At 43.1% G+C, this 12,043-nt stretch overlaps 1 protein-coding gene across 1 annotated transcript; it reads right to left on the bottom strand.

Annotated features, from left to right (window-relative positions):
- Positions 1-7,806: 7,806 nt before the first annotated feature.
- On the bottom strand, positions 7,807-8,757 carry LOC132002109 (olfactory receptor 11A1-like). Its single transcript, XM_059377110.1, has one exon. It carries the CDS (start codon positions 8,755-8,757, stop codon positions 7,807-7,809), a length of 951 nt encoding a protein of 316 aa, XP_059233093.1.
- Positions 8,758-12,043: the final 3,286 nt, after the last annotated feature.

Here is a 12,043-nt window from a genome sequence, read left to right as displayed (position 1 = left end):
TCTATTTCATTGATTTCTGCTCTGATCTTTATGATTTCTCTTCTCCTGCTGGGTTTAGGCTTTCTTTGTTGTTCTTTCTCCAGCTCCTTTAGGTATAGGGTTAGGTTGTGTATTTAAGACCTTTCTTGTTTCTTGAGAAAGGCTTGTACCGCTATATATTTTCCTCTCAGGACTGCCTTTGTTGTGTCCCACAGATTTTGAACCGTTGTATTTTCATTATCATTTGTTTCCATGATTTTTTTCAATTCTTCTTTAATTTCCCGGTTGACCCATTCATTCTTTAGAAGGATGCTGTTTAGTCTCCATGTATTTGGGTTCTTTTCAAACTTCCTTTTGTGGTTGAGTTCTAGCTTTAGAGCATTGTGGTCTGAAAATATGCAGGGAATTATCCCAATCTTTTGATACCGGTTGAGTCCTGATTTAGGACCGAGGATGTGATCTATTCTGGAGAATGTTCCATGTGCACTAGAGAAGAATGTGTATTCTGTTGCTTTGGGATGAAATGTTCTGAATATATCTGTGATGTCCATCTGGTCCAGTGTGTCATTTAAGGCCTTTATTTCCTTGCTGATCTTTTGCTTGGATGATCTGTCCATTTCAGTGAGGGGAGTGTTAAAGTCCCCTACTATTATTGTATTATTGTTGATGTGTTTCTTTGATTTTGTTATTAATTGGTTTATATAGTTGGCTGCTCCCACGTTGGGGGCATAGATATTAAAAATTGTTAAATCTTCTTGTTGGACAGACCCTTTGAGTATGATATAGTGTCCTTCCTCATCTCTTATTATAGTTTTTGGCTTAAAATCTAATTGATCTGATATAAGGATTGCCACTCCTGCTTTCTTCTGATGTCCATTAGCATGGTAAATTCTTTTCCACCCCCTCACTTTAAATCTGGAGGTGTCTTCGGGCTTAAAATGAGTTTCTTGGAGGCAACATATAGATGGGTTTTGTTTTTTTATCCATTCTGATAGCCTGTGTCTTTTGACAGGGGCATTTAGCCCATTAACATTCAGGGTAACTATTGAGAGATATGAATTTAGGGCCATTGTATTGCCTGTAAGGTGACTGTTACTGTATATGGTCTCTGTTCCTTTCTGATCTACCACTTGTAGGCTCTCTCTTTGCTTAGAGGACCCCTTTCAAGATTTCCTGTAGAGCTGGTTTGGTGTTTGCAAATTCTTTCAGTTGTTGTTTGTCCTGGAAGCTTTTAATCTCTCCTTCTATTTTCAATGATAGCCTAGCTGGATATAGTATTCTTGGCTGCATGTTTTTCTCGTTTAGTGCTCTGAAAATATCATGCCAGCTCTTTCTGGCCTGCCAGGTCTCTGTGGATAAGTCAGCTGCCAATCTAATATTTTTACCATTGTATGTTACAGACTTCTTTTCCCGGGCTGCTTTCAGGATTTTCTCTTTGTCACTGAGACTTGTAAATTTTACTATTAGGTGACGGGGTGTGGGCCTATTCTTATTGATTTTGAGGGGCATTCTCTGAACCTCCTGAATTTTGATGCTCGTTCCCTTTGCCATATTGGGGAAATTCTCCCCAATAATTCTCTCCAGTATACCTTCTGCTCCCCTCTCTCTTTCTTCTTCTTCTGGAATCCCAATTATTCTAATGTTGTTTCTTTTTATGGTATCACTTATCTCTCGAATTCTCCCCTCGTGGTCCAGTAGCTGTTTGTCCCTCTTTTGCTCAGCTTCTTTATTCTCTGTCATTTGGTCTTCTATATCGCTAATTCTTTCTTCTGTCTCATTTATCCTAGCAGTGAGAGCCTCCATTTTTTATTGCACCTCATTAATAGCTTTTTTTATTTCAACTTGGTTAGATTTTAGTTCTTTTATTTCTCCAGAAAGGGCTTTTATATCTCTCGAGAGGGTTTCTCTCATATCTTCCATGCTTTTTTCGAGCCCGGCTAGAACCTTGAGAATTGTCATTCTGAACTCTAGATCTGACATATTACCAATGTCTGTATTGATTAGGTCCCTAGCCTTCGGTACTGCCTCTTGTTCTTTTTTTTGTGTTGAATTTTTCCCTCTTGTCATTTTGTCCAGATAAGAGTATATGAAGGGGCAAGTAAAATACTAAAACAGTGGCAACAACCCCAGGAAAATATGCTTTAACCAAATTAGAAGAGATCCAAAATCGTGAGGGGGGAGAAAGGGGATAAAAAGAGGTTCAAAAAGGAAGAAAGAAAGAAAAAGAAAAAAAAAAAAGAAAAAAGGAAAAAAAAGAATTAAAAAAAAAACACCTAAGAAAAATATAAAAAAGAAAAAATATATATATTAGATAAATTAGTAAAAAATCGTTAAAAAAGAAAAAGGTAACAGTTTAAAAAAAAAAAAACATTTTACCCGAAGGCGAGAAAAAAAAACAAAAAATGAAAAAGAAAAAAATTAAATTAACTGCAAGACAAAAAAAAATCACAGGGAAAAAGTCATGAGTTCCGTGCTTGGCTTTCTCCTCCTCTGGAATTCTGCTGCTCTCCTTGGTATTGAAACCGCACTCCTTGGTAGGTGAACTTGGTCTTGGCTGGATTTCTTGTTGATCTTCTAGGGGAGGGGCCTGTTGTAGTGATTCTCAAGTGTCTGCCCCAGGCGGAATTACACCGCCCTTACCCAGGGCCGGGGTGAGTAATCCGCTCTGCTTTGCTTTCAGGAGCTTTTGTTCCCTGAGCGCTTTCCGTAGAGTTCCGGAGGACGGGAATACAAATGGCGGTCTCTGGCCCGGAGGAGCTGAGACCCCAGGGCCGCACTCCTCAGTGCGCCCTCAGAGAACAGCGCCCAGTTACTCCCGTCTGCCTGACCTCCGGCCGCGCTCCAAGCTCACCGAGCCTGCGACCGGTTCAAGGTAACACCGAGCTGTGAGCTTACTGTCGGCTCTGTCTCTGTAGCCAGCTTTCCCATTCCAATACCCGCAAGCTCTGCGACACTCAGACACCCCTGATCCTTCTGTGACCCTGCAGGACCTGAGGCCACGCTGACCCCACGTGGGCTTCGCTCCGGTTTAGCCTCTGGAGCGATGTCCCTCAGCGGAACAGACTTTTAAAAGTCCCAATTTTGTGCGCGGTTGCTCCGCTGCTTGCCGGGAGCCAGCCCCTCCCCCCGGAGTCTGTCTTCCTGTCGCTTTGGATTCACTTCTCTGCCGGTCCTACCTTTCAGAAAGTGATTGTTTTTCTGTTTCCAGAATTGCTGTTCTTCTTGTCTTCAATCTGCCGATGGATTTTCAGGTGTTTGCAATCTTTAGATAAGCTATCTAGCTGATCTCTGGCTAGCTGAAGTAGTCTCAGCCTGCTACTTCTCTGCCATCTTGACTCCTCCCCCGGGTCTAGGTGTTTAATGCTGACAGATTACCTTTTGAGTCCCTGTGATAACTTATAGGAGACTCCTTAGCCAATGCAGGTTTTTCATGGTTTATAGATAGTTCTTATTTAAAGGATAAAAATGGTAAACATTAGGCTGGGTATGTTATTTTAGCTCTTTTTGAAGTCATTGAAACATCACCTCTACATTTGACTGCTTCCCTGACACACTGAGTTATGTGCCCTTACTCAACCTTGTATGTTAGCCAAGGGTAAACTGCATTTCTGTCAATAGTTGGTATGCCTGTGGGGTAGCTCATGACTTTGGAATATTATGGAATCAACAAGGTGTCCTAAACTTCAATGGGAATACAATTTAAAATGGCTCCTATGTTCAAAATTTATTTTATACACACACACACACGCATATACATATATATGTGTATTTATATATATATATGCATATACATATATATGTGTATATACACACACACTCCTATAAATACACACACACACAGTTACCTTTGCAGCTGTTTTGGGCTATTAAGGTTCCTGGGCATTCCAGACTCAACTCCCTGGAGGCCAAAGTAATCTATCTCAGTGATATTTCCACCAAAATTACTAATTTCAAGGAAACTAGTAGTCAAATTTCTGTTATGACCCAAAGGGATAGTCTCCCAAATGATAAATTTTGGAAAATTTGACAAGAGATACCCCATAGTTGGTTCCATAGAGGGAAAAAGCAATTTGGAAACCTAGTCATTGTTAGTTTGATTACAAAAAGGGAAGGGGGCTTTCTCCTGTAGACATGCCAATGCTTCTTTTGTTAGAAAAGATTATCTTTACCCGAGGAACCTCTCTCAAACCTCATTGTAATCAGGGAACCCATTTGACTAGTCAGGTGCTTTGACAATGCTGTGTTATTTGGCTGGTTTTATACTTTCCGTATGCATATCATCCTAAACCCTCAGAGTTAGTCAAATATGCACTAAGTTTAGGCACTAGGACTCAACTAGAAAAATTTGTAGAGACCCTCCAGACACCTTGGCTGAAAGCCTTGCCATTGGATCTTCTAAATCTCAGATCCATCCCCATGGGAACTCATAGTCTCCTCCTTTGAGATAGTCACACAATGTCCAATGCACTTGTCCCCTGTCTCCTTTGACCCACCCACAGTTGATAAAAGGAGATAGAGGTATACTTCAACAGTGTAAGGTTCTAACTGCTTCTATTAAAAATAGTATGTTTGGTGGGTGCTTGAGTGGCTTACTCAGCTGAGCATCCAACTTTTGATCTCAGCTCAGGTCTTGATCTCAGGGTTGTGAGTTCAAGCCATACATTGTGCTCCATGCTGAGTATGGAGCTTACTTTAAAAAAAAATAGCCATGCTTTGTGGCGCAGTCTTTTCATAGTGCAGTCCTAGAAGACAATGACCTTAAGCATCTTGTAACCTAGAGATTTCATCTGTTGGGAAAAAATGCCTCCAGAAAGACTCTTCAACCTCGTTAGACATGCCCTTATCAGGAACTGCTAACCCACCCTTGTGCCACCAAACTCCAGGGAATAGATTCCTGGATCTGTGTGATGCATCTAAAGAAAGTCCCAATGCCTGACTCGAAGCACACACCATCTGGTGATCTGAAAGTAAAGATTTTGAGGAATTGAAGCAGGCATCTGATGAGAGCTTTCCCAAGGTGTCCAGACCAGGCTTGTATACATTTTCTTACTGTGCTTCTTCCCTCTTCTGCATGGGAGCACAGTGCCCTCTCTGCATTTCCCGAGCTCTCGCAAAAGGGGGAAAACTTTTCTTTCAATTATGGCCTTTTGGTAATAGTACAGTCCATCATCCTGGGACAAGTGCAGGGTTAGAAAGTTCAGAATTCACAAAATTCATATGAATTTTCCAAATTCATGGTCTCTGAATTTTCAGTCTTACTATGTTGTTGATAATACATTTGGTCCTAAACAGTTCTTTTGAGATAACAGCATTCTTTTTTTTTTTTTTAAGATTTTATTTATTTGTCAGAGAGAGAGAGAGAGAGCGCAAGCACAGGCAGAGAGAGTGGCAGGCAGAGTCAGAGGGAGAAGCAGGCTTCCCGCGGAGCAAGGAGCCCAATGTGGGACTCGATCCCAGGACGCTGGGATCATGACCTGAACCGAAGGCAGCTGCCCAACCAACTGAGCCACCCAGGCGTCCCAACAGCATTCTTTTAAAGTGTCTTTGAAGTTTTCAAAAACTTCATTGGCTATGGCTTTATTTATACCTATACTGTATCTTCCCAGATGCCCTTGGTTAACTCCTTCAGGTGCTCTCATAATATTTACTACTCTGCTTTTGTGACTTCCAGGAGGCATTCTATGGGAGTTTGCCTTCATAAGGAGAGTCTTTTCTCCCATAAGTCAGATTAAGTGCCAACGAATATTTCAGTTACCTACTTTTCAGACCTAGAATCCTGGTTTAGAACCATCACACAATTCGAAATTGTTGTGTTACTTCTCCTATTTTTTTCAGAATTATTTTACACTTTATATTTTGTTGCCTGTCAAAACTTTTCTAAATTTTTAAATTTTTAAAATTTAAAATAAAAAATATGATGTACACAATAAAGTGACGCTATCTTGGTGCTCTGAGATGACTGTGACAAGATATGGGCTTTAAGTTGGAGCACCTGAGAGTTTTTCCCTCCTAACCTTCCTTGTTACTCAAATGTGGTCTTATGTGGTTTCCAACTACTATACACTTTACCTCTATTGTAGGATGTGACAACCAAGAAGGGTACTTTCTGGCACTGAGGGGCAAAACCACTAAATATGGAAAACCTGACTCTTGACCAGCGATACTTTGGAAGAGAGAGATCCTGATCAAAAATTTAAAGGGACAAGGTGAAAATAAAAGGAAATCTCATTTGGAATGGTGTTGGGAGACCAGCAGAGGGAGCCTACCAGTCATTATTTGGTGACCCAACTGGGAGAGATGGATCTTGCACATGGATACTACTTGACTATCCATGCAGGAGGAAGAAAGGCTCTCTCCTGCTCCTGCAACAGTCCAGCTAATGAGAAGCCACTGTACTTTGAACTCCCTGTTAACCATGATGGAAGTTTTATTGGTAATAGTCTTCCCAACTTAAAGGAGTGTTCCTCTCCTGTTCTGCAGATTTGGCAATAGCCCTGCCATATCTTCTTTATCTGGATAGCTATCTGCTATTCCCAAATAAACCCATTTTTGCTGGTCAGATAACTGTAAGTTTTATTTTTAAGGTTAATATGCCACACTTGCAGTCTCCCCCATTATCAACATTTCCCACTATAGTGGCACATTTGTTCCACTCAATGAACCTATGTAATTTACATTCAAGTGTCCTCTTGGTTGTGTACATTCTGTTGGTGCTGCCAAATGTATAATGACAGGTATCTGCTCTGTAGTAGCATACAGAATAGCTTCACTGCCCTAAAATCCTGTGTTCTCTATTCATCTCTCCCCTGACCCTAACCTCTGTGAACTACTGGTCTTTTTATTATCTCCATAGTTTTACCTTTTTTCCCTGGCATGTTATATAGTAGGGACCCTATGGTGTTATGATTGACTTCTTTCTCTTAATAACATTCATTTCATATTTTGAGACCTCATTACTTTTTAGCATTGAATAATATTCCACTGTCTGAATGTACCAGTTTATTTTTCCATTCATCCATTGAAGGACATCTCGGTAGCTCCCAAGTTTGGGAAATTATGAATAAAGCTGCAGTAAATATCCATATGAAGTGTTTTTGTGTAGACATAAGTTTAAACTCATTTGGGTAAATACCAAGGAGTGTGATAACTGGATTGTGTAGTATAAGTATATGTAGTTTTATAAGAAACTTCCAAACTGTCTTTTAAAGTGGCTGTGCCATTTTGTATTCCCACCAGCAATGAATGAGGGTTCCTGTGCCTCCACATCTTCACCGGCATTTGGTGATGTCAGTGTTCTGGATTTTGGCCATTCTAAGAGGCAAGTACTAATCATCTTATTTTTTAAAATTTTGAATCACAAGTGTAGTTTTACAGTAGATTTCTGTATGTAGTTTGGCATTAGTTATCTGATTAACATTTGTCATTTCCCTAGAGACTGTGGGCTTCATGAAGGCAGGGACTGCTTCTGGTTTTGTCTTTGTTATCACCTATGTGTAGGTGCCAGGGCTGCCTCAGACATAGTAGACCATGATGAATATTTGAATAAATGAGCAACCAGCTGTAGCAGTTCATTTGGAAGGTGAGCTTTTGCACAAGGATCCAGATCTACTGAAGATAAGGGAGCAGAACTTGACCTACTGAAGCCATTCCTGGGACCCGAGTTCACCTGAGGCTATCAGAACTCTGCAGCACCTGCAGCCATGCTTGGAGACATCCTGTCATCTGACTTTAAGAACTGCCAGTATAGGTGGTGTCATTTACATAGAATCTAAATTGCTCAATCCAATCCATTGTCCCTTGGACAAATATCCAAATTTTCCTTTTGCCTTAGCTGAGGAGGAAATCTGGCTTCTTACTCAAGCACATCTTCAGGGCTCCATGGATATCTCTGTTTCTCAGGCTGTATATGATGGGGTTGAACATGGGTGTCAGGATGGTGTAGAGCAGAGAGAATCCTTTGCGCAAGAGTTGTGAAGAATTGGCTGAAGGCACAAGGTACGTGGCAATGAGTGTCCCATAGAACACCGTGACCACAGTGAGGTGGGAGGAACAGGTGGAGAAGGCCTTTCTCCGGCCTGTGCCAGATGGAATTCTTAGGATAGCAAAAAGAATGCAGGAGTAAGAGGCAGCAATGAGGAGAAATGGAACCAGAGTTACTGCTGAGGAGGTGGCAAAGGCGATGGTCTCTGTCAGTGAGGTGTCCATGCAGGAGAGATGGACAAGAGGGGTGAAGTCGCAGAAGAAGTGATCAATCTCTTCTCCACAGAAGGTTAGTCTAGACAGCAGGACCAAAGTGATTGCTGTAAGGAGGAAGCAGCAGAGCCACGAGCTGGCAGCCAGCCTAATGCAAAGGGGGCCAGTCATGAGGACAGGATAGCGGAGAGGTTGGCAGATGGCCAGGTATCGGTCATAGGACATCACAGCAAGCAGGAGACACTCTGTTGCAGCCAGGGATCCAAAGAAGTAGAATTGGGTTAGGCACCCAGCCACAGAAATGGCCTTCTGTTCGGCTATGATAATCAGCAACATCTTGGGGACAATATTGGAGGTATAGCAGATCTCTAGAAAGGACAAGTTCACCAGAAAGAAGTACATGGGGGTGTGGAGGTGCTGGCTGAGCAAAACTAGCAGAACAATAAGGATGTTTCCAGAAACAATTAAGACATAGAAAGCAAAAAACATCACAAAGAGGAAAATATTTAGCTGTTGGTTGGAGGAGAGTCCTCGAAGCACAAATTCCACTATGGTCGTTTGGTTTTCCCAGGGCAGGATTACCATGCCTTGGCTTCCCCAGGACACCCAGTGATAAGATGTGCAAAGTACAGAAAGTTCTACCTTACATGTAGACCATGGTCTGACAGTGGGTGATTTTCATCCCCTGCTCAGGTTTTTGGAAGGGTTTTTATTTAAGTAGAGGAGTATCATCTTTTTTTCCAAAGCCTGAAATGGTAAAGAAAAGAATTTTCAATAAGAACTTATGATGGCTCCAATCCCTCCTTCTTCTCCTGACTGTGTCTTCATTTCATCAGGAGTAATGTCAGGCTTTGGGGAAAGCAGGACATTGAAGGAAGGGGAAGAAGAATACAAAGGGGAGGCAGGACAGAGGAAAAACAAAGGGAAGAAGAATAATCTGCTGTATGCTCATTCTGAATGCACTACAGTATCTTGGGGAATTTTGGAAGGAAAAGAAGATCTAAAAGGAAGGTAGGCACATTCCAAAGAGTTTATGAACAATCAGTCCGAACCTAGAAAATCAAGGGCCCGGGCCAAAGAACCCTCCTCTCCCTCCTCAGGCATTGGTTATACAGGGATCCTATCCTACCTATGGTCCCTATCATATCTGCTATGCATTTTTTCCCTTTCAGCTTCTCAGGGAGTTGAGAAGTAAGTTTCTTTTTTCTGTTAGTTTCCAGAACATTAGCAAGAGAAAATCATGTGCATGCACTTGCTGGTATAACTCAGAGGCAGGGGTACTGTCTCTCACAGTTTTTTTTTTTTTTAAGATTTTATTTATTTATTTGACAGACAGATCACAAGTAGGCGGAGAGGCAGGCAGAGGGAGAGGGAGAAGCAGGCTCCCCGCTGAGTGGAGAGCCCGATGTGGGGCTCCATCCCAGGACCCTGGGATCATGACCTGTGCCGAAAACGAAGGCAGAGGCTTTAACCCACTGAGCCACCCAGGCACCCTTCTCTCACAGTTTTAAAAATCAGGTCATTAAAAAATTTTTGTGAGTGGCCTGGGTGGCTCAGTTGGTTAAGCGTCCATCTTGAGCTCAGGTCATGATCCCCGGTGTCCTGGGAGCAGCCTGCTTCCCCTGCTTGTGCTTGTGCTTCTGCTCATGCTCTCTCTTCTTTCTCTCTCTCATGCACATGCACTTTCCCCCCTCTCAAATAAATAATAAAATCTTTTTTATTTATTTGGCAGACAGAGATCACAAATAGAGAGGCAGGCAGAGAGAGAGCGAGAGAGAGAGGAGGAAGCAGACTCCCCGCTGAGCAGAGAGCCTGATGGGGGGCTCGATCCCAGGACCCTGGGATCATGACCTGAGCCGAAGGCAGAGGCTTAACCCACTGAGCCACCCAGGTGCCCCTAAATAATAAAATCTTTTAGAAAATGGGGGCACCTGGGTGTTGCAGTCATTAAGTGCCTGCCTTTGGCTTAGGTCATGATCTTAGGGTCCTGGGATTGAACCCCACATTGGGCTCTCTGCTGAGCGGGGAGCCTGCTTCTCCCTCTCTCACTCGCCCTGCTTGTGTTCCCTCTCTCGCTGTGTCTCTCTGTCAAATAAATAAATAAAGTCTTTTAAAAAAAAAAAAAAGATTTTATGCTGGGCAGCAGTAAATGGGAGAAGATTCAGAACCAGGTGGCCTAAGGCACTAAGGAGTATAAGGTAGCCACAGGTTCTTCTGAATGAGATAAGAAGGCCCAGGTCTCCTCCTCAATTCCATCTTGTTCCAAGCCATAGGTCCCATCCAAAAGTTCAAGACAGAGAGAGTACTTACACAAGAAATACTGCTATCCTCAGACAGGGCCAGAGGCTGAAACCATTTGATTCTTCTCAACCTCCTTGTACTGGATCTGTTACCTTCTTTTAAAAAAATATATATATATTTATTTATTTATTTGAGAGAGAGAGAGAGGGAGAGAGCAAGCAAGAGCGCAAGAGGTGGGTTAGGGAAAGGCAGACTCCCTGTTGAGTGGAGATCTCAACTCGGAGTTCAATCCCAGGACGCGGGATCATGACCTGAGCTGAAGGCAGACACTTAACCAACTGAGCCACCCACCCGTCCCTGGGTCCATTACCTTTTAAGAGGAGAGGGGCGCCTCAGTGGTTCAGTGGGTTGGGCCTCTGCTTTCCTCTCAGGTCACGGTCTCAGGGTCCTGGGATCGAGTCCCACATCGGGCTCTCTGCTCAGCGGGCAGCCTGCTTCCCCCTCTCTCCCTGCCTGCCTCTCTGCATACTTGTGCTGTCTCTCTATCTCTCTCTGTCAAATAAGTAAATAAAATCTTTTTAAAAAGAAAGAAAGAAAAAGATAGTTGTGGAGAAAGTGAGTGCCTGCAGGTGGAGATGGGAAGCCCCATGTGCAGGTACAGAAAGCACCGGGGTAATAAAAGGGTGGTTACCAGGCCAGAGAGCCCTATACAAAGCCAAGGGTATGGCTTCATAAGGATCAGACTTTGAAACAAGTTATTTAACTTCTCTGAGACACAGTCTCTCATCCATAAAATGGGATACCAGGAGGGAGAAGAACTTAACATGTGCCTAGCATGTGCAAAACCATAAATACAAAGGCTGCGAGATTGCTGGCTGTTCCGGGCTGCCAACCTAATGTAAGTTCACCAAGGAATTGCCTTTACTTTGAAGGGGCGTTGGCAACAAGTGCCGTTTGTTTTGCTCTTTCCTGCAGTGTTTGTGTATGTAATGGTGGGAGTCAGGAAGCTCTTCCAGCGATCTCATCAAACTAAGAGCTCCTGGCAGTAAATGAATCCCATTTTAAAATTGACCCAGTGCCCTTGGCATCATTTGGTGGGGCCCCAGTCCTAGCTTTCCAAGTGACTTGCAGAACTCACCTGGAATTTGCGTTGACTGAGAGTCCTGGTGCCCAGGGGATGCTTGGCCACTGGTGACTCAGATTCTGAGCCCGTTGAGCGGAGTGTGAGGAAGGCACAAAGAGACACCTTCTCTCCATCCCTGAAAAGCACAAATAAAGATCTGAGATCTCGGAAGGAGGGCTTTGGTCTGACCACTCACAGCCAGAATCCTGGTTGCTGCTGCATTTCCCGCCAATGAGAAGGACATCATTGGATCCCAGGCATGTCTTAAGTGCTGAAAACATAGACTGCTGTCATTGCAGCAACCTTCTGGTAGGTGATTACCCTGACTTGTTTTCCTTCCTTTCCAGATGAAGTCACAGAGAAGTTAAATCACTTACCCATGGTCTTCAGCTAGAAAGTGGCAGAGATGAGTTTGGACTTGACCCCAGTCCTTCACTTCTAACCACAGACACTGCTTTCCTGGGGCCTGGGTACATTAGTTATTTTACACTGTATCACAGAAGCGGG

Source organism: Mustela nigripes, chromosome 14 (assembly GCF_022355385.1).
Source record: "Mustela nigripes isolate SB6536 chromosome 14, MUSNIG.SB6536, whole genome shotgun sequence".
NCBI classification, from domain to species: domain Eukaryota; kingdom Metazoa; phylum Chordata; class Mammalia; order Carnivora; family Mustelidae; genus Mustela; species Mustela nigripes.
Note: the sequence above shows the minus strand (reverse complement) of the source record. Positions and strands in the feature narration are given on the sequence as shown.

What these genes read in the sequence shown, in the direction of transcription:
- LOC132002109 (XM_059377110.1), bottom strand. Translation starts at nt 8,757, where the DNA reads ATGGTAATCCTGCCCTGGGAAAACCAAACGACCATAGTGGAATTTGTG.